Consider the following 22,361-nt stretch of genomic DNA (forward strand, 5'->3'; position numbering starts at 1 on the left):
CCACCGAAAACTAAAAAATAAATATTAAAAAAATTCTCTCTCTCTCCCTCTTTCTCTCTGTCTCTAAAAAAAAAAACCAACAAAGTGTCATGGGATACACATAGTAAAAAGGTACCAAAACATCACAAGTGAAATGTCTGTCCTCTCACATTATAATCAAACTTCATTCTTTTTCTAACAAGAGCAATTAAGATTCACTCACTTATCCAGATCCCTTTATGTCTAGAGAAATTGGAACTCCTACCCCCATTCAAAGATACGTCCCCGGTTGCCCCTCTACCCAGACCATGGCCAACACAATCTACTTTCTGCCTGAGTGGATTGACTTTTCTGGGTACCTCATATAAGTGGAATTACGCAGTATTTGTTGATGTTTTGGTATTTGTTGTTTTGTGACCGACTTATTTCGTAATGTTAAGGTTCATCCATATGGTAGCATATGTCAGAATTTCCTTCCTTTTCAAGAAATTGAATAATATCCCATCGTATCACAGGCCACATTTTGCTTATCCATTCATCTGATGATAAACTCTTGGGTGGCTTCCACCTTTTAAATATTGTAAAGACTATCACTATGAGCACAGATGTACAAATAATCTCTTAGAGACCCTGCTTTCAATTCCTTGGGGCTATATACCCAGAAATGGAATTGCTGGGTTATATGGTAATTCTATCTTTAATTTTGAGAAACTGCCAGACTGTTTTCTATAAGGGCTGCTCCACTTTACGTGTCTACCAACCATTGCCTTTAACATTTTATTTTACATTCAGCTCCAGAGTCATCCGCCACTGATTCATTATCCACTGGGTGGGTCTTCCACAATCCATCACGACAGTGAAGTGCTTGGGATGGACGTGGTGGTAACGTCCACTGTGTGGACTGGTGTAGCCTGCAGTGTGAAAGCCAAGCAAGGGACAAGAACTTATGTCCCTTCTCTCACAACGGTTGTGTCACATGGAGATACGAAATATGGTACACTGAAAATAAAGAAGTCAAAATTGCATTAATTCAGGAGAAGCAGGAGTCAGAGATGGGCATTCTGTAGGCATGCTGGGTTGTGAAAACAAAATATCTAAAACCACTGGCAACACAGTATCTATTTTTACTCTCTTGATCCTGTGGCTAACAGGCAGCTGGAGTCCCCTGCTCTGGCCCAGCATCTCAAGAGAGCATTGGAATCTATATGGCTAGCTTGGGAAAGATCTAAATTCAAGTTTTGAAGCATGGTTTCTAATGAAGGCCTATGCTTTCACATCATTATAAAGTGGAAAAATTGTACATCAAATCATAAATCAAGGACCATCTGTATGCAATGACATCTGACTCAAATTTTGAATCACAGTATACGCTATGAAGGGAGAGAATTGGCTTCTATAGGTACCACAATAATAGGTGGTGCCTTGTTTGGATGAAGGAAGGCTGGGGTTTTTTTTTTTGTTGTTGTTGTTGTTTTTGGAGGGGGGTTGGGATTTGAACCGAGAGTGGGGCCAGGCGAAGGGAGGTGAGGAACAAGAAGGAAGACATTTCCTAGCAGAAAGAAGAATTGGAATTCTGTAGAAAGAAGTAGATCTGCCCTCCAGTGAGACCTACACACTTCACCCAGAAAGTTCCTGGATTCATAATTCAGCCCCCATTTATTTGCTAGTGTTCACAGTGCCAATGGGAGCTACGGGGCCTCAACTTACCCATCATTGAAATGGAAATTGGAAAAAAAAAAATAAAGAATTTTAATGAAGATGAAATAGTAAAACTTCAATATTCACAGACTGCTGAAAAATATACCAAAAAAGCACATTTCCTGAAAATTCCTTTCTGGAACAAAGAAATTGACTGGATTTTAAAAACTCAGTTGTCTAAGAAAAGATATTGAGTAGTTTAGTATCATCCTCTCCTTGGATCACTTCTCTTTTCTAAATCCCTTCCCACCCAGGGCTCTTTAAGGCTTAGGGAATTCTGGATGATTAAATGGTAACCTTTGGTTAGGGACTCCCGCACCCTCCATTCACGCTCCTCTTTGCTCCAGGGTCTTACTTCCTTTTCTGGCTGTCCTATTAAAGGAAGATGCAAAACACGGACTCTGTCCTTTTCTGGATAGGACATTCGTGAGAGCCTTTCACTTGGGGGAAACTTCTGGACATGTGTTGGGGTGATTTCCGTAGTCCCTAGCTTTTTCCAGGGCAGTTTGGTTTTCCTCCACCACAAGTGTTCCTGTTTCCAAGTCGGGTGTGTAGCCAGTTGTAACTGGAGGACAGGTACTGAATGTCCTAGAAAGTCGGAGTCAGCCCTAGGAATCCTCACAGCTCAGCGACTTTCTAGTTAAGTCACTTTGTGTCCTTGGGTCTCAGTTTCCTCATTTTCAAAACAGGAAACAATAGCATCTGGGCTGGGTTCGACCCTCAGCACCACATTAAAAAAAAAAAAAAAAAAGATATTGTATCTACCTATAACTGAAAAATAAATATAAAAAAAAAATAAACAGGAACACAGTAGCATCTTACTTCTAAAGATAAAAAGAGAATGTGTGTTTTATGCAGTGTGCGATATTTACCAGGGGCCCAATCAATTATCATCATCACTTGGAGATTCATGTACCACAAATTTAGCAGAAATGTTTTAATTATCACCTACTAAAATACATATAAACAACCATACCTCACGTTAAGTTTTCCTTAAACTTCTAGTATGTGTTAAGCTGTAAACCACTGTACATTCATTTAGGTTTGTAACTTATGTCTTCTGCCACACAGAGAAGGTGTTGGGAATATCAGTAAATTAGTTGGCAAGGGAAGAGTTAATTAGCCTTTTTATTCAATAGCAGAACTCTAAACAGCTTAGATATCGTATTAATCACATTCTTATTTCCAATTCCATCCTTGGCTGTAATTCCATCTTATTTGCTTTAGACAACTTACATAAACAATATATGACACTTTCAAGCAGTGGCTCAGAAACAGGATAAGTTAGCCTTTTTGGATAAGGCTTATTGATAGCACCAATATTAAAAACGTGATCAAGCTTATTGGTTTTCTGCTTTGGATTGTCCAAACGCCCAGGTGAACACATTTATGAGCCCAGCATTTTATTCTGCTTGCATTCCTTCATGAGCTGGAAAGCACCTCTTACAAGCCGAGAACTTACCAAATAACTAATCAAGAAAATGTAATGCACAGATGTGGAAGGGTTGTATATTTGCACAGTCCCTTACAATGAAGTAAATGTCAACTAGAGGCATCAAGGAAACATCGAGCTTAGAAGAATGAAGATTTCGTCATTCATTCAACAATTTATTGAGCGGTTACATTGTGCAAGGCAGTGAGCCACATTAAATTTATGTAGATTTATGATGTAAATACACACATACCTATCTTCAGAAAATTCCAGGCACCCCTATATATATATCGTTTCTGTAATAAACTCTGTATTGCAAAAAGGCCCAATGATAATTAGTAACACCCAGCTACTCTGAGACTGCCCGTTGGGATTGCATGGTAGATGTAAGAGCATTGTCTCAGTAATAAAATATGATGTTATCAAGACATTCATGCCTCAAGGGAGAAAAATGCAATTGCTTACTGTTTTGATATTATCTCTGACTATGCTTGCTTTTAATCTGTCTTTTCTATATTTAGTAGCCAGTCATTTTAAAGTTAAAAAAAAAAAATCAAAATCTACACTGCAACCACAGACCAAACCTTGTGAATATGAATGGGCGGGGTAGGGGGGTGGCATTATTCAGCACTTAAAGGGGGTAAATCACAGTGCGTAGTTATATGAAACCCGCACATTGGAGGGCCGCTTTAAGAGTTGCGATGGGTGGAAGGTGAATAAATCCCCATTCACCCTTCTTCTGTGGATTCTAAACTCAATTTAAGCAAGGTCAATCACGAAAAAGGTGGAAGGCCACACAGGTCACATCTCAGGGTTTTTTCTTTCTTGTTTTTTTGTAGATATAAGAATTGAATCAAAGTATTTCACTGTGAGAAGACCTCCCTCATCAGCTGGTGGATATCAACCTCAATTTTTGGAGCTCATTACTGAACACCCACCCACGTTCCAAAATTTTTAGGAATGCCTCTGGTTCTTTGGTAAGTATACATAACCCCCTTTTTCCTCTCCAAGGACTCAGATAGTTGGAGCGAGGATGGGTCCCCTCGGATTTCGTCCACGCCCCAGCCAATCTTAGCCCGGATGCTAATTAGCTGAGCTCCCCAGATGAACACGCCTTTGTCACATGTAGGGCCGGACTACAAAGCCCAGAATGCTTCGCCCCTCCCTGATCAATGAGGGCTTATTTAAATGATCTCTGAGGTCTTGGACCCAGGCCAATCAGCTGTCAGGGCTCATGATAAATCGCAATGCATTATTGATAATAATAATTACTGGGACATGCGCGTTCTGGCCGGAGGGGGGTAAATTTCCCAACTCCAGGAATTTGTGGCGGAGAGGGCAAATAACCGCGGCTCTCCCGGCGCCCCGATGCTCGCACCATGTCGAGGCGCAAGCAGGCGAAACCCCAGCACATCAACTCGGAGGAGGACCAGGGCGAGCAGCCGCGGCAGCAGCCGACTCCAGAGTTCGCAGATGCGGCCCCAGCGGCGCCGGCGGCGGGGGAGCCGGGTGAGTGGGGCTGGAGCGCCCGCCGGGGCGCTGGAGTTTCCCGGACGTTCGCGGGACCCTCGAGGGCGCGGGCTGCGGGGCGCTGCGGCTTCTAGTGCGGATTCTGGAACCGGGTTCTGGGGACTCCCTCTAAGGGAAGGGAGGCAGCCTCATCCCCCAACCTCCGTCTTTGCAGATTTTACACTTTTTTTCCTCTTCTTTCTTGTGTAAGTTTCACCCCCAGCTCTTGCCCCTCTTATTGTAAAGTTGACCCCCACTCTCTGCTGTCTCCCTCACTCCTAAAAGGGTCTCCTCTCCTAGTCCTCAGCTTCTTTCTTAATTGGTTCCACTCCTTTAACTAGTAACCCCCCCCCCCCCCCGCGGTAACTTCGGTTCCCCCTCCCTCTCTGGCGCCGGTTTTAAAAGAAAGAGACCCCAAGGCTCTCCTCCCCGTCCACCACCCCTTGGGGGCTTTTGTAGGAGGGTGGAGGAGGGGCGCACCCCTGGAAGACCCCCCGGAGGAGGGCGATCTGTTGCACGCGCCCCTCCCAGGCCAAGTGGGGGAGGGGGCGCGACCTCTGCCCACCCGCAGGGGTTGGGGTGCTGGCCACCCGCGCTGAGGAGGGGGCTGGAGCGCCCTGAGAGTTGGTGGAGAAGAAAACTCTATTTCTCCTTTCACGTTTTTTTTTTCTTTTTTTCTGTTGGTTTTCGCCTTTTCCCCGAGGCTACGCCGCCTGCCGATCTTCGCCCTAACCTTTCGGGGCCTGACCTCCAGCCATCTTTGATTTCCGACTTCCTAAAAATAACCGCGGTAACCAGAGGGGTGCTGGCCCCAGGGGACCCGGGCAGCCGGCGCACAGCCACCCCGCCGTGGTGCACCCGCCGGGCTCCTTGCACGTTTTTTCTGGGGAGCTGGGCGAGGTGAAAGGGGCGAGGTCGGGCCAGGGTTGGGCGGTCGCGGCCAGGGCGAGTTCCTGGGGCTGCTGACCCGGCCCACGTTTCCGCGGCCAGCGCCTCCGGGTCGAGAGGCGTTCGGGACACCAGTGTAGCCGGGATTCTGGGGCAAACTCCCATTCTCCCCGGCCGCTTAGCCGAGGAGGTTTAGGAGCGAGTCGATTTCCCACTATCTCCTCTCCGTCGCGGCCCGCCAAATTGTCGCCTGATAAATTTTGAGCCGTATGCGTGGGGGGAGGGGGCATTTTTTAACCTCCTCTCGGAGCCTGCCTTCTAATTTCCCAGTTGATGGGCTGTGCGTGGCAGCCCCGAACACCAAGAAGCCAGTTCCGACACTGGTTTTGGGGAGAAGACGGTTGCTACTTCTTGGTTCCCGTACTCTCCTTTGGTCGGGGAAGGAATGCAATTTTCCAAATATATACTAGTTAAAATTAAGTCACCGCGTCCCACCACCCCCTAAACAAAATTTCCAGGGCAAATGAAAAATACTGGCTTGCCCGAGGGGGTGGGCGTGGGATTTCGGGGCTTCTGATGGTCAGAGCAGGGCACACTCGAGGGCGCAGGAGCCGGAGTGGACTCCCTTTGTGCCTCGGCTGGGAGGTGGGGGGAGCGTGGAGAGGCTTCATGGCCTGGCCCACCTGGAACAAAAGGGTTAACCCTCCGCCCGCCCGCCCGCCCGCTTCCTCCCGAGAGGAGGGGCGAGCTCCTGGCGCTGACCCCTCCCCTGGTCCTGCTTTGACCTCCTCTTCCCTCTTCATTTTGGGTGGGCGCACACAAGTGGGGCTTTGCACCTTTTAGGGAAAGCTTGTTACCGGAGGGCTTCCGAAATTTACGTTGGCCGGAGCGTAAGTTAGCTGAGCTCGGTCCGAATCTCCGGCCTGGCTGTGCGCTCCCACTGCGATTTGGGAGGGAGTTCACTATTGATCCGCAGGGTTTGTGCAAACCAGCCTGGCCGAGTTGCGCGCGGTCGCCCCCTGGAGGCGAGTTCTGAAGCCGAGCCCTCTGTTGGGAGGCGGGTCCCAGCACCGCCGCTGGCTCACACCTGGTGAGTGGGGCCGGCTGAGGAGGGTGTTGTGCAGAGTGCTAGGTTAGGCCCAGGACGGACACCCCTGGGGATTTCTGCCAGTGACTCCAGCCAGTGCCGTCTGTGCCCATTATTCATCGCCAAGGTTTTGGAATTCTTGGAAAGAATTCCTTGATCCTAGAATGTATTTGCAGAGCCCTCAGTTGCCGCTTTGGGACAGTATAGTTTCCCCAAGTAGGACTTTTTTTTTTTTTTTAATGGCTACATTTTGGATGTTTGCATTTGACGAACCTCATAAATAAATGATAGGTATGATTTTTAAAAATTGGACTGGCTTTATTTTGCCACGCTCTTTGAGAATGCAATTGGGGTGGGGTAATAATTAGCAGGTCAAAAAATCTGCAGGTGGTCGGGAAGGGAGCGAACACTACTTAGGGAAAATTAGCATTTTCTCAAAAGGGTTTCAAATGCCCTTTGTGCTAAACTGGATTACAACCATCAACGATTAAGATTCCCAAGTTTCAAGTAACTTCCTAAAATGACCTACACTGGCTTTAGTGAGGTTTCAGGCCAATTCATCTGAGTTTCCCCCCCCCCCCCCCCCAAAAGAAGAGGGGACTGCAATTTGCCCACAACCCCTTTTTATTCATTAAAAATAAATTGCATCGTTAAATCCGTTCTTCAACTGTAAGAACCGGGCCCCCTACACTCCTGGGCTCAAGTCAGTTACACTTGTGTGGCTCCTGCAGTTAGTGAGTTTTCCTGTAGGTAGGGGCTGGGAACCATTTTGGGAGGCTGGAGACGGTTATCTTTTCCTCTTTTGAAATGTGAAGTGTTGGTGGGTGCTTAGGGAACTCGTTGGTGGTGTTTTTTCAAGGCATTAGAGCAGGGGTTGTGTTCCTGTCTGGTTGCATGAGCTTCAACAGTGTGAACAGGAGGCTAACTTCATTTTTTTTTTCCCCCTGAGTTTTTGGGTTCCTTATTACAACGGTGATAAGATGATAGTTAGATTATTTGAGTTGTAGAAGTGTGTTAAGAATGTGATCAATAATTTTGTTAGAAAGAAAATGTTTTTACTTTTACTATTGTGTCAGGATGGTGTGGTGCTGCTCACTGAAATAATTCTGCAGAGAAAATAGCCTACTCTGTGGTCGACCCAGTCTGGACCTCAGGTACATGATCTTTAGTTCTCACAACCAATTGTGGCTTCAGGTTGGGATGACTTTGCCCACGGTGCCTGGCCTGCTTGGTTTTTTTCAGCCTTGCCCTAAATCCAAGGGGTTGCGTTTGTGGTGGTCTTTGAGCAGTTGGTGGTGGCATGGGGTTATCTTCCTTCTTTCCCAGATGAAAAAGACCTGTCTAGTGTTTGAAGCTGGTTGGGTTTGGTAATCACCCTTTCAGTTTTTCAAATATGCCCTTCTAGGCTTTAGATGAAGAGGTTCTAGGGAAGCAAGTTGGAAATGATGTTGGCACTTGGTTTCTTTGGGCCTTACTGCCCTGGAAAAAGTGATAGGGAACTAATTTCTTGAATTCTTTCCCCTTTCATAGCGCTTTTAGCCTACTGTACTTTGGATTATTTAAAAATAAAAATTCTAGACATGTTTAAAGGCCTCTAAATCCAGACAAGAACTGCATCACTAGTCACTGCCATTAAAAAAAAAAAAAATTTTTTTTTTTCACACTCTGGTCAGGCTTTGTTCGGGAGGGATCCTCAGGAGGGAACAAAGCCCCTTGCCCTCTGGAGTCTGCAAATTTCAAAATGGGGCACATCTCTAACCCCGATGGCCAGATAGATCACACACCTTAGCAGTCTTTTTTGATCTTCTTACTCTTCCTTTTTCACAGAGCCTCCCTGGACGTTGATCCAAGGCTCCTTGAAACTTTTTAAAAATTTTAATTAAGTAGAAATTTAATTTGGGGTCTAATTTGCCATCTACACATTTTTAAAATTAAACTGGTTAACAGGGCCCTTGCCACTGGCTCAACAACACTTGGGGACCTAATTTCCTTTTGTTTTTTTGGTAGGCCCTTATCTGGGTGGTGGGGGAGGGTAGGAGATGTTGTGTGCCTTAGATAATCTGCTCATAGTCATTCTTCTAATATAGGAATGAGAAAGCAGATAAGCCCGAGTCATAATGCTTCCCTCAAGATACACAGGTTTTAATTTTTAAGCGTTTTAGCGTCTCCAGAATTTGATTGGCCTCTAGCAGATTAACTTTCTTCCTGCACAATACCAGGAGTATTCTCTATCCATTTGGCTGTGATTGAATCTAAGACCCCTGCTGGGTTTACTGCATTCTTCCAACTTATTGGATAACTAGATGCTGAGAGATAACATTCCTAAAATTCGGGGTGGGGGTGGGGCCCAGGGATGGAAGAAGGAGTTGTTGTGTAATCCCTCTGAACTTTGCTTTTTTCTTTTCGGGTTAACTTAAGCATACCCAGCCATTGTTCCTCACGAAGTCCTCTTACTCCTTGGCAAATACGCCCTCAGGATGTGCCAGGGGTGGTGGGGATGCACGAGTACTTTTTACTGCACAGGCAAACAGAGCTGCTGCTGTTTTAAGACTCAAGCGGGATGTTGCCGGTGCGGCTTCCAGGCTTGTGTATACAGTGAAGGCAGCTGGTTTTCGGGCTGTAAATCACTCTGGGAACCAGTAGATCCTTCCAGCAGAGGAGCTTAACCTTTTTTATGCCGTCGACATGTTGAAGATCCACGGGATGCCAAGGGAACAGAAGTGCTGTTCCCCAAAATGAGACCTTCGTGATGTGCGCCTGGCCCTCCGTGTCTGCGGGCTCTGCATCTGCAGATTCAACCAAGCACATGTCAAAAAATGTTTGGGGAAGGGCTGGGACTGTGGCTCAGCAGTAGTGCACTTGCCTTGCATGTGTGAGGCACTGGGTTCGATTCTCAGCACCACATATAAATAAATAAAATATCAACAACTAGGGGGGAAAATGTTTGGGGGAAACCTTGCATCTGTACCCGCATGCACAGGCTTTTGTCTCTTGCCCTGGCTCCCTAAGCCACACACTTTAGAACAAGACTTCCCCTACATTTACATTGTATTAGGGGTATTATGAGTCACCTGGGGAGGATTCAAAGTATGCAGAGGGATGTCCACATTATATGCAAATGCTGCGCCATTTTGTATCAGGGACTTTAGCAGGCATGGATTTGGGTATCCCAGAACTGGGTCCTGGTCCTCCTGCTTGTACCCACGGGCCTATATTAATTAATATAATATATAACAATTCCTAATACAATAAGTAACAAAATCAGCATCCTGTCAGGTAACCACCAAATTGTCAAGTCATTGCACCAACTGTAGGCCATGTGAAAATGTGTGTGTTTGTTTGTGACAGTGTCACAGGCTCTGCTGATACCACTGTCACTTATTCCTCACATGCCAAATTAAAAGAAATGCCCATTTTCAGTTCTTACGAAAGTATTTTTTTCCTAATTTCATGAACCCCTGCTTAAGAATGTCTGCTTTAGAAGCTAGGGCTGTGGCTCAGCGGTAGAGAGCTCACCTGGCGTGTGTGAGGCACTGGGTTCAGTTCTCAGCAGCAAGTAAAAATTAATTATTGTGCCCATCTAAAACTAAAAAAATTAAAAGACTGCTTTTAGGAGCTGGGGTTTGTGTAGTTCATTGATAGATCACATCTTTAGCATATACAGGGCTCTGGGTTCAATCCCCAGCACTCTGCCCAACAACAAAAATTCCTGCTTTAGAATGTACCTTCAGTGAGAGAATATTGCCCCTAAAAACGATTAACATCTACCGGGGAGAGGGACAGAAACATTTATTGATATGATACTGGTTTGTGATGCTCCAAAGAAACCACAGTGTGATATACTTATGATACATTATAGCAGGACATGGTGGGTCAGCAATTTACAGAGACCTGTCTAGAAATAAGGGGCTGGGTATGTGGCTCTTTGGTAGAGCACCCCTAGGTTCAATCCCAGTACCATGCGGGGGTGGGGGGGGGTGGACTAGGTCCCTTGTCTTATTGTCCTCCTTAACTAGTATCTAAGAACTCAGTACTTATTTATTTTTAGTTTAGCTGTATGTCACCTTGAGCCACTTAATTATTTCTGAGCCTCGGTTTTCACATGTACAAAGCGGCAGAAAGATGCTGGTTTGGTTAAGTGGATTTGAAGATAAATGAGTTCAGGCACAGGCCTTTGACGAGTATGGGTGGTGGGTAGAGGTTTGCCTGGGCCTAAGGAGCAGCGTGGAGAGCTTGACATTTTTGCGGGAACTTTTGGGTCTTCAGAAGCAGGAGAGAGACACAAGGGTGACGCGAGGAGTTAGCTTGACCCAGGAGTTTTAGATGTTTAATGTCAGTCTAAAAGAAGCCATAGGACAAAGGTGGGTACAGTTTACAGTTTTCTCTTCCACCTGAGTTCCCAGGTGCATTCTCCAGGAGGTGGATACCAGCAACTGTTTCTCTTGTATCATTTTCTGTTTCCATGTACATATTTATGTCTTTATCTGTGAGCCCAAATGGGAGCACATTATATACACATCCTGTTCTCTTCCCTTTTTTTCCCTCTTATGAAATAACTCCTGGGCGGTTGTTCTGTGGAGGAGCACACTAACACAGTCTACTTGTCTTGGTAGGATACAATGTTCATCTTTTGTGCACTCTAATTTATTTAACCAGAAACTTCCTGATGGACAGTGTGTGTCCATTTGTGTACTTGTTTGTTAATATGAGAAATGCTGCAAGAAATACCTTGCAATACAGGAAGTAGATTCCTAACAAAGGAATTGCTGAGTCAAGGAGAATTAAACTAAAATTAAGATGTTGCCAGATGACTCCCTGAAGAAGCTATATCCATTTATGTTCCCTACCTGTGGGTGTATTTCCCCCAGAGAAAGTTTTTGACACATAATTACAAAATTGCTTTTCCAGAAAGATTGTGCCAGTTAACACCACCCCCATTACCTACCCATACGCACTGCATTTGAGCACATGAATTGCATTAACAGATACCATTGATCTGGGAATTGATGAGATTTTTTTTTTCGTCATCTTTGTTTTTTAACTTGACTCTTAACCTAGGACTGAGTCAGAGTGCTATGGAGGCCTTAGGTCTTTGTGCTCTGCCTCCCCTATGCAACTGTCTCTGGAAGTAGCCTTGTGGCATCATATCCCTTCTGGGGCTGAGGATGTAACTTAGTGGTAGGGCACTTGCCTAGCATGCATGAGGCCTGCGTTTAATACCCAGTACTGCAAAAAAAAAAAAAAAAAAAAAAAAAAAGAAGGATGTGGAGGGAGGAATAGTGGTGGCACATGGCTAATCCCAGTGACTCAGGAGGCTGAGGCTGGAGGATTGCAAATTTGAAGTAAGTCTGGGAGAATTAGCAAGGCTCTGTCTTCGTATGAAAAATAAGCATCCCTGGTTCATCCCAGTGCCATAAAGAAGGAATGTGTGTGGTTTTTCTTGTGTGTGTTTTACATGTGTTTGTGTGTTGAAAAGAGGGATACTTTTGGAATCTCAAAAATATCCCTGAGAAAAAATAGCTGCAATGTAAAGACATGAAAGGAAACATACAAATGGTGGGTCCATCCTTGCCCCCACAGCCCTGCTTCCTCTGCACACAGTAGGTGGTGAGCATGGTTGGTGAGGTAGGCACTGGATGACTTTGGAAGTCTTCTTTTTACTCAGTCTGAAATTGGTAAAAATGAAGTCAGTTTATTAAGGTTGTTCTTCAAGATCCATCCTTCCTCCAAACTATTGGAAGCTTTTCAGTCAAAATCCATGGTTTACTAACATAAAAAGCAATTGTTTATTTATTTGAAAGTGGTGTGCAACCTTGCCTTGGCTCCATCTACATGGAAAAGTCACACATAGGCTTCATTTTAAACAAAAGAAGTCCTGCTACTTCCTGCTTCTGGGGCTTACATCACCTGACTTGTGCAGCATGCAGAACTTACACTCTTTTTTTTGCACTGTGGGTGAACCAGGATTTCCTTTGTCACCGCTGTAAACAGTTTTGCCTTTACAAACAAATAAACAAACAAACATGTGCACACTTGATAACATGGATCTTTGTGCTTGTGCAAATGTGTGTATGGCTCAGGTTCACAAGCCCAGAGGTGCTAGGTCTAAGATGTGCCTTTTGTCCTGAGACTCCAAGCTCCAGTGCCTTCTTTGGGGAGGGCCTAGCCTACCTGATAGGGTGGCAGGAGGCTGGACAGAGACTCCCCACCAGGCTTCAGATTCCTAGGACCCAAGCCTCTGGGTACAGCACAGTCCTCAAAAGGGAATCAGAATGTGTACGCTAATACTAACCCTAATCTGGATAGGATCCACTTGCCCAAAAAATCTACGGGTCAGTCATTTTTAAGAAGATAAGACTCAAAATAGGACTTAGCTTTTGTACACAGATGTTCCTTGACTTATAGTGGGATTACATCCCGATAAACCCAGAGTAAGTTGAAGTTATCGTGAGCAGAGAATGCAGTTAATATACCCAACTGACTGAGCACCCCCACCTAACCACGCTGTGGTGCTGAAGATCTCACTTGCTGCTGGTGATTCTGTGGATTTCCAGCATCACAAGAGAGGATTCCCAAGCAAAGGTCAAAATGCAGAATTCCAAGTACTGAGCCTGTGTTGCTGTCACACTGTCATAAGTTGAAAAAAACAGCTGAAGGATCCTAGATCAGGGATCGTGTATTTCATTTCAGAAAAATAGAATTATAGCAGAAGTTGTTAGTATGTGTGTGTGTGGTGGGGGGTCCACCATTTCTTTCCCCTACTTCCATACTTCTCACTTTCTATAAAGGCTTCTTTTTCCTCTTAAAATCCTAAATGTTAAGACACTGCAACGGGTTTGTCGTAATCCGAAAAGTCAATGAAGTCTTTCTACGTTTGTGTCTTGCTTGGGCATTGCAGTCTTTTTCCGTGTGTTTCCCACATATGAAGCTGTTCTGGGAACATTCTTCTTGTCCTTCCTATCTCAATTCACCCAAGTTGCTGTGCTCTGTATTTCAAATGAATTTAGTGTTACCATCTGAATTATTGGCACCTTTAAGCTTTTGCTGCCCCTGGAAAGCGGGTGCCGGGTGCGTTGGTTGAATGAGTCATTGACTGCCTTTCACTTACTATGGGCTGAAGAAGGAGGTCAGCAGCCATGATCTGAGCAGGTTTAATGTCCTTCTCTTAGACAGCATAACCCATCTGTTTGCCTCTGTAAGCTGACTCTGAGAGAGGTGCAGGGGTTGGGATGGGATTGTTTTGATAAGTTATATTCCTTTCCTAGGGTTGCCATTAACCGTCTTAGACTGGATGACTTAAATGAACTGAAATTTATTCTCTCACAGGTATGGAGGCCAGGCCGGTCCAAATGTAGGTGATAGCAGGTTTGGTTCCTTCTAGAGGCTCTGAGGGAGACATCTGGTACATCTCAAATCTCTCTTTCTCAAATAACAATACCAGCCTTGGATAAACCTAGGCCCAGTCTAGTTACATTTGCAAAGACCTTATCTGATCAGGTCACATGCACAGGTTCGTGGTGGGGGGATGTGCCACGTGGGGAAGTAGGACCATCTTTTTTTTTTAATTCGTCCCCCTGGTGCTGAGTTTGGAACCCAAGGCCTCACATGGGCCAGGCGCACACTCTACCACTGAGCTGGCGCTGGCCATGTCTTTTGGGGGAGCATAATTCAGCCCACAGCTTTGTTCATTCCGACCTTTTGGGTGCCTCTGTCTCCGAGGCCAGCCTTCTCCCGTGGGAACACCCGAGGAGTGCCTGTCATTGAAGTCTGGTTCTTTCCTAGGTGTCATGTGTCCTTTCCTTGGGTTGAGTTCTTAGCTTTTTTCTGTCTTGTCACAGGTGCTTCAATGAACCACACGGGCAGTGGCGATGAAGCAGGTGGGGACAAAGCCGCTGCGAAGCGGCTCCGCCAGGAGGACACTCATATCTGTGAGAAATGCTGTGCCGAGTTCTTCAGCCTCTCGGAGTTCTTGGAACATAAGAAAAATTGCACTAAGATTTCACCTGTCCTCATCATGAACGACAGCGAGGGACCAGTGCCTTCAGAGGACTTCTCCAGAGCCGTGCTGAACCACCCGCCGCTCAGCCCAAGCAGTAAGGATGGTCACCAGGGGAGCAGCGGCAGCGCCAAGGAGAAGCCGGGCGCCGAGCCCGTCATGTACTTGAAGGCAGAGGCCACCCTGCCGCCCTCGCCCCAGGACATAAGCTATTTACCCAAAGGCAAAGTGGCCAACACTAACGTGACTCTGCAGGCACTCCGGGGCACCAAGGTGGCGGTGAACCAGCGCAGCGCCGACGCGCCGGCCGCCCCGGTGCCCAGCGCCCACGGCATCCCGTGGGTCCTGGAGCAGATCCTGTGCCTGCAGCAGCAGCAGCTCCAGCAGCTGCAGCTCACCGAGCAGATCCGCGTGCAGGTGAACATGTGGGCGGCGCACGCCCTGCACTCGGGCGGGACCGACGCCCTGAAGACCCTGGGCAGCCACGTGTCCCAGCAGGTGTCCGCCACCGTGGCGCTGCTCAGCCAGAAGGCCGGAAGCCAAGGCCTGTCTCTGGATGCCTTGAAACAAGCCAAGCTACCTCATGCCAACATCCCTTCCACCGCTGGCTCGCTGTCCCCAGGGCTGACCCCCTTTGCCCTGAAGCCAGACGGGTCGCGGGTGCTCCCGAATGTCGTGTCTCGGCTCCCGAGCGCTTTGCTACCTCAGGCCCCAGGTTCTGTGCTCTTCCAGAGCCCTTTCTCCGCCATGGCGCTAGACCCATCCAAGAAAGGGAAAGGGAAGCCACCGAACATCTCCGCTGTGGATGTCAAACCCAAAGACGAGGCGGCCCTCTTCAAGCACAAGTGTAAGTACTGTAGCAAGGTTTTTGGGACTGATAGCTCCTTGCAGATCCACCTCCGCTCCCATACTGGAGAGAGACCCTTCGTGTGCTCTGTCTGTGGTCACCGCTTCACCACCAAGGGCAACCTCAAGGTACACTTTCACCGACACCCCCAGGTGAAGGCGAACCCCCAGCTGTTTGCCGAGTTCCAGGACAAAATGGCAGGAGGCAATGGCATCCCCTATGCACTCTCTGTCCCCGTCCCTGTAGATGAATCGAGTCTCTCTTTAGACAGCAAACCTGTCCTTGTAACAGGGACCCCTTGCTTAGGGCTACCTCAAAATCTCTCTCCGGGGACTAACCCCAAGGACCTCCGGGGTGGCCCGCTGCCCGGCGACCTGCAGCCTGGGCCTTCTCCGGAAAGTGAGGGTGGACCCCCACTATCTGGGGTGGGACCCAACCATAATTCCCCAAGGGTTGGTGGCTTCCAGGGGAGTGGGACCTCCGAGCCAGGGTCAGAGACCCTGAAGTTACAGCAGCTGGTGGAAAACATCGACAAGGCCACCACGGACCCCAACGAATGTCTCATCTGCCACCGAGTCCTAAGCTGCCAGAGCTCTCTCAAGATGCATTACCGCACCCACACTGGGGAGAGGCCTTTCCAGTGCAAGGTCTGTGGCCGAGCTTTTTCTACCAAAGGCAACTTGAAGACGCATCTTGGGGTTCACCGAGCCAACACATCTGTAAAGACCCAGCATTCGTGCCCCATCTGCCAGAAGAAGTTTACCAACGCGGTCATGTTGCAGCAGCACATCCGGATGCACATGGGTGGCCAGATTCCCAACACGCCTCTGCCAGACAGCCCCTGTGACTTTACGGGTTCCGAGCCCATGATGGTCGGGGAGAGTGGCAGCACAGGTGCCTCCTGCCCCGAGGAGGTGGAGAGCATTGATGTAGATGAAGTAACGTCCCAGGATGCCCCCGCTGGCTCCTCAAAGGTCCCTGCACCTCTTCCCAGCACCCACGTGGCATCACCCACCCTGGGGTTCCCTGTGATGGCTTCCCTAGATGCCCCAGTGAAGGTGGGTCCTGCCCCTGGGGGCCTGCAGCGCCAGAGCAGCCGAGAAAATGGCTCAGTGGAGAGCGACGGCCTGACCAACGACTCGTCCTCGCTCATGGGCGACCAGGAGTATCAGAGCCGAAGCCCAGATGCCATGGAAACCATGTCCTTCCAGGCCGTGTCCCCGGCCAATAGCCAAGCAGAAAGCATCAAGTCCAGGTCTCCCGATGCTGGGGGCAAAGCTGAGACCTCCGAGAACAGCCGCCCCGAGATGGAAGGTGATAGAGCTTTGGATTTCACTTATGTCCCTTGTGGGCTCAAGGTCATCAAAAAGGAACCTGGGTTGAACTTTTGCAAACGGAGTATGATGTGAAGCAGCTCCTCTGTAGGGCAATTAGCTTTCCTGTACTTCTGGGTAGAGGGACATAATAACCACCTCTGTCCTAGCCGTGAACAGGCTTTTTACTTATAGTGGTTAATGCAAATTGGGTATGGACAAGCATCATTATTGTTGGTTTTTATTTTTGTTTTTGACCCCATGGGGATCTAGGGGTAATCTTAAGCAAATCCCAGTAGCAGTGGGCAAAACTGCTTTTTGGCCACTGAAATGAACTATAGATTCTGAGGTCTTGCTCCCTAATGGAATGTTCACAAGTCATTTATGAAGGGGGGGAGTAATATCTTAAGTGTACAAATCAATTTGGGGCACGTATTGATGTCATTAATAGTAAGATAGGGTAACAGGTGCATCATAGAATCAGATAGATAGGTCCTGGGCAGGTTTTAAAGGTAACTCTTGATGCAGAAACTTGAACTTGAGTTACGTGTATTCCCATGTTGCCCATTCTTTGATGCAAAACCGAAAGGGTCCGTTTTCCAGTCTCTATTCTTTGTGCAGATGAACAATCCAAAGGCAAGCTGCTGGTGAGGTGTCATTTCCTGTAAGCCATCTCCTCTGGTTTAGTGGGCAGTTGTTTTCAAAGCTGTCTTGTTTCTAAGGATGAGTGGGTGTTGGATGATAAAGGTTTGGATTTTCTTCCCCTCACATACTAGGTCGTAGCAGTCTCCCATCAACGTTTATTCGAGCACAACCCACCTATGTCAAAGTTGAAGTTCCCGGCACATTTGTAGGACCCTCCACCATGTCCCCAGGCATGACACCTTTGTTAGCGGCCCAGCCACGCCGACAGGCCAAGCAACATGGCTGCACACGGTGTGGGAAGAACTTCTCATCCGCCAGTGCCCTTCAGATTCACGAACGCACACACACTGGAGAGAAGCCTTTCGTGTGCAACATATGTGGGCGAGCGTTCACCACCAAAGGCAACCTGAAGGTGGGTTTCGCTGTGCTTCCTGGCAGGGTGATTTATCGGTGTGTTTCGTGATAAATTCCACTTAAGGAATTTTGCATGTGTGTGTGTGTGTGTGTGGTACTGGGGATGGAATCCAGGGCCTTACACATGCTAGACAAATGCTCTACCACTGAGCTACATCCCCAGCCCAATAAATTCCATTTAAGACAAGGGAGGTGCTGGGGGTGTAGCTCAGTGGTAGAGCACTTGGCTTAGCATGTGTAAGGCTAGGTTCCATCCCTAGTACTGCAAAAAAAAAGAGGCAAGGGATATATAATCACATCTCATAAGTGATGGCTCTTGAAATATCTTTTTTTTTTTTTTTTGGTACCAGGGATTGAACTCGGGTACTTGACCCCTGTGCCACATCCCCATCCCTATTTTGTATTTTATTATTAGAGACAGGTCTCACTGAGTTGCTTAGCCCCTTACTTTTGCTAAGGCTGGCTCTGAACTCGTGATTCTCCTGTCAGTCTCCCAAGCCTCTGGGATTAGAGGTATGTGCCACTGTGCCTGGCTCTAATTTTCTTTTAATAGTTAAGGGCTGGGCTGTAGCTCAGTGGTACAGCACTTGATGGGACATCGAGCATGCATGAGGCTCTGGGTTTGATCCCCAGCGCAGCCAAAAAAAAAGCTAAGTAGATCCATAGAATAAGTCTGGAAACAGAAGATCTTTGTTATTAGTTGTGAGCTAATATTGATCATTTATGCATTGGTTTAACCTTCCAGGCTTGACAACCACTGAATTTCTGTTTCCTGGCCTGCTAAGTTGAGTTAAATACCATGATTAAATATGATTATTATATAAATGCATGTCCGGAAGCACTGGAGTTTAAAACAAACAGTAGCCTCCAAGTTAATAGCTGTGCAGCTGAGTCCTTCCAGAGAGTGGCCTGTGCTATTACTGCTGTAGGAGGAGCTGCCCCCGTGAAGGGTGAAAGTGTCCTGCAGATGGGAAGAGGGCTCTGGGGTTTTCCACCTGGCCCCACCTCTGGTTTGCTGTATAGCTCTGAGCAATGTGCATCCCCCTGGATCTTTCATCAGTGCGTAAGCCCCTGGCTTGTTTGGGCAGGTGGCTTGCTGTGACTCAGTCTCCCTGGCTGCCCTGGATGGTGGTAATGATGAACTCCAGGGTTATTCTGGAGCAAGACCAAGTGCTCTTAAGTAGAACCTTCGCAGTCACTGCTAGCAACAGCAGTGAGCAGCGCTAGTGATGCACAAGCAGCCTCTTCTGTTCCGCCCCCACCCCGTGGGGTGGCCACTGGTCTCCAGGGTGTCAGTAAAGATGCATTGAGTGCCTGAGAAACCTGATACCTCACGCAAGGGTTTTTAAACTAAAAAAAAGAAGCTAAAAAAAAATATTCCAAAACTTGAAGGGCAGGCAGGAGAAATAATTATGGAAAGCATCCAGGGGACAGGTAGGGGGGTCTTTCCTTAGGAAGACCTACATTGAATAGCATCTCCTTCTCATCATGGCCTTCTGTGGCTTTCCCAACCAGATTTCAATTTTGTTTTTTCCCAGTGCTGGGGATAGAACCCAAGGCCTTGGTTTTTGTTGTTATTGTTTTTTAATGGTACCAGGAATTGAATCCAGGGGCACTTAACCGCTGAGCCACATCTTTAGCACTTTTTGAGACAGGGTCTCGCTGTGTTGCTGAGGGGCTTGCTAAATTGCTGAGGCTGGCCTTGAACTTGTGATCCTTTTGCCTCAGCCTCCCAACTCCCAAGCCACTGGGATTACAAGCGGAATAGGACAAATATTGACCTTGACATTTGGAACGGTGCCTGGCATGTAGCAGGTGTTTGCATAAGTACACACACAGAGACAAGAGTCTAGGCACTGCCTTGGTCTCTCTAGGCAGGAGTGCTGGCCAGATACTGCCAGATCTCTGCTTCCCCCTTACCCAGTATTTGAATTTTTATTTTTTTTATATAATCTACTTCCTGAATGAAAAAAAAGTATATTGAGAGACACTCGTTGGGTAGAACCAAAGCCACATGCAGGCTGGTTTGGTCTTGCTGGGGAGCAGTAGAATATTTGCTAAGAAACTCTGTCCTGTCCGCAGGTCCACTACATGACACATGGGGCAAACAATAACTCAGCTCGCCGCGGGAGGAAGCTGGCCATCGAGAACACCATGGCCCTGTTGGGTACGGATGGAAAGAGAGTCTCCGAAATATTTCCTAAAGAGATCCTGGCACCCTCGGTACGTGTGGACCCTGTCCCTGTCGTGTGGAACCAGTACACCAGTGTGCTCAATGGTGGCCTGGCCGTGAAGAACAACGAGATCTCCGTGATCCAGAGTGGCGGCATTCCCACCCTACCGGTTTCCCTGGGGGCCAGCTCTGTGGCCAGCAGTGCCACGGTCTCCAAGATGGACTCCCAGTCTGGGGGCAGTGCCGAGGTGGAGAAGCCGGGTGTTGCCGACAGCGTTGCCAAACACCAGTTCCCTCACTTCCTGGAGGAAAACAAGATTGCAGTCAGCTGAGCCCAGGAGAACCTGCCAGCCAGGAGAAGTGCAGATCTGGTGTAATGGATGGACTGGTTTTTGGTTTTCTTCAAGAACCCATCTCCTCTTTTCTTTATTCTTACTGATATGCAAATGATGTTTACGGTTGTGACCTCAACCTTGGGCAGTCCTACAATCACGATTGTTGCTATGCTGCTTTGCAAAAAAAGGAAAAATTGAAAAGCAAAAATAGGCATACCAAAACAGACTAGAACCTTTTTATTTTTATTTTTATTTTCTTTTGGAAAGAAGCGGGTCTTGCAAAGTAGCTTTGTTACTTGCGACAAACTGTATGTATACATAGAAGCTTTGTACAACCTAGAGTGACTTCCAAAGACTGTTGCCTCTTTCAGGGTGAAACAGTTGGAAATTACTGAGCACCCTGGTGGAAAAGACAACTACTTAGCCTAATTGGGTGGGTGGGGGGTACACTCTACCTCCAGGGCAACCAAATGTGCATAAGTAAGTGGATGGACACCTTCTGCCCTCTACTTAGGGGCCTGTTTTACATGACCTTCAATCCTGTGCCCATCTTTTTTTTTTTTTTTTTTTTTTTTAATTTTTGAATGTACTTTAAAAAAAAACAAAACAAAACAAAAAAAACCCCTAAGGTTGTAGAATGAACAAAATTCCTTCAACCTTAGAATCTTAAGTAGGATGCCCTTTCCTGGACTTATTTTAGTCCTTAGGGAGCCAATGTGTGTTGCTGCTTATTTAAAGACAGTTCATCTGAAGCCCCAAGAGTGCCAGCTACTCCCCACATGTCCAGATGCCTTGTCTTCCCAGATACCAGAAGAGTGGGGGTTCTCAGGTGACGTGATGTAGTTTGCCAGTGCCTACTCTATTGAAGAACTACATTCTCATTCTCAAGAAGAAGCTCATGGAAGGGCGTACTTCTATCACAGGTTCACATTTTCTTCTTCTTTTTTTTTTTTCAATTTCCCCAGTGCAACTTACAACAAGTAATAATGAAGATTTTTATTTTTCCTTGAGTTGCATGAAGGCTACGAAGTTGAAACAGGCGAGTCCTGGGTGTGAAAGCTTTAATTTATCTACCTCATTTATTTTTTTATGTTAGTAGCCATAGTCTTTATTTTCCTATTTTATGACCGCTGAAGTATTCCCAGGCCCTGTCTTAGACCTAAGAGTTGACATATTGGTGGGAACAGCCAGACATTCACGATGTCTTTGTGATTTCCTTTTTCAAATCCCCTTTCGTGCATGTGATAATGTAGAGCAGATGCCGAGATACTGCTCTAATGGTTGAATGAGGAAGGAGAAAGAAGGACCCGGCATTGGGGCCGAGGATTCTTTCCCTCTGTTCGGATGGCCCTTGTTGAAACGTGGATCAAGACTGTTACCCAAAGTTTTGTCTTAGTTATTGCACCTGGCTTTAGGATCCAAAAAAGAAAAAGAAAAAAAATATATGTTTTTGCCAAGTTGTGCCTTTCCTTCTGGAATTGTAAGTGAACACAGTCATAGCGCCTGTTTACACTGTGACGCGGATATTGTTACGGAGAACACCCCAGTGGCTCTCACTGCTGAGCTCACAGTGCCTAGTGAATGTGTGACCAATGGAGAAACCCCTGTAGGACCTGCTGATGCTGTTTGTCTGTTGCAAAATAAACTTTGAATGTTTTTTTTCCACTTACCAGGTGTGTATGTTTTCTGATAGTTTCAGTTCCAAACCTGAGAACTTGACCATCATTTTCAGTTGTCTTGTGACCTTCTGTTTCCTAAAGATACACAGCTGGTTACATCCACACTGGACCTGCTTCCCGGGCATACATGAGACCTTTCTACCTGCGGTTTTTAACCTCACCGCCACTACTTCTTCTTTATCTTCTTTTTTTGGTACTGGGGGTGTACTGTGCACTTAATTTAGGTCTTCCGTTAAGTGTTCTTGCCGTAATTAAACTATATTAAAAGGGAATGGAATCGGGTGTGGTGGTGCACATCTATAATCCCAGCACTTCTGGAGGATGGCACAGGAGTTCAAGGCCAGCCTCAGCAAATTATTTATTTTT

General features: G+C 46.9%; 1 protein-coding gene across 2 annotated transcripts; it reads left to right on the plus strand.

Annotated features, from left to right (window-relative positions):
- Positions 1-4,488: 4,488 nt before the first annotated feature.
- On the plus strand, positions 4,489-20,324 carry Sall4 (spalt like transcription factor 4). 2 transcript variants are annotated; one of them, XM_027946453.2, is made up of 4 exons: positions 4,489-4,618; positions 14,432-16,750; positions 17,526-17,806; positions 19,891-20,324. In XM_027946453.2, exons 1-4 carry the CDS (start codon positions 4,489-4,491, stop codon positions 20,311-20,313), a joined length of 3,153 nt encoding a protein of 1,050 aa, XP_027802254.2. In that variant the 3' UTR covers positions 20,314-20,324. The 2 variants fall into 2 exon arrangements, with proteins under 2 accessions (XP_027802254.2, XP_027802255.2); XM_027946454.2 differs by having other exon boundaries at positions 14,432-15,436.
- The last annotated feature ends 2,037 nt before the right edge of the window (positions 20,325-22,361 follow it).

Source organism: Marmota flaviventris, chromosome 2 (genome assembly GCF_047511675.1).
Source record: "Marmota flaviventris isolate mMarFla1 chromosome 2, mMarFla1.hap1, whole genome shotgun sequence".
In the NCBI taxonomy this organism is placed as follows: domain Eukaryota; kingdom Metazoa; phylum Chordata; class Mammalia; order Rodentia; family Sciuridae; genus Marmota; species Marmota flaviventris.

Bases quoted from the DNA above. Each gene is read 5' to 3' on its own strand.
- Sall4 (XM_027946453.2), top strand. From the start codon at position 4,489: ATGTCGAGGCGCAAGCAGGCGAAACCCCAGCACATCAACTCGGAGGAG. The intron at 4,619-14,431 runs GTGAGTGGGGCT...GTCTTGTCACAG, and splicing joins GCCGGCGGCGGGGGAGCCGG to GTGCTTCAATGAACCACACG. The intron at 16,751-17,525 runs GTGATAGAGCTT...CTCACATACTAG, and splicing joins CAGCCGCCCCGAGATGGAAG to GTCGTAGCAGTCTCCCATCA.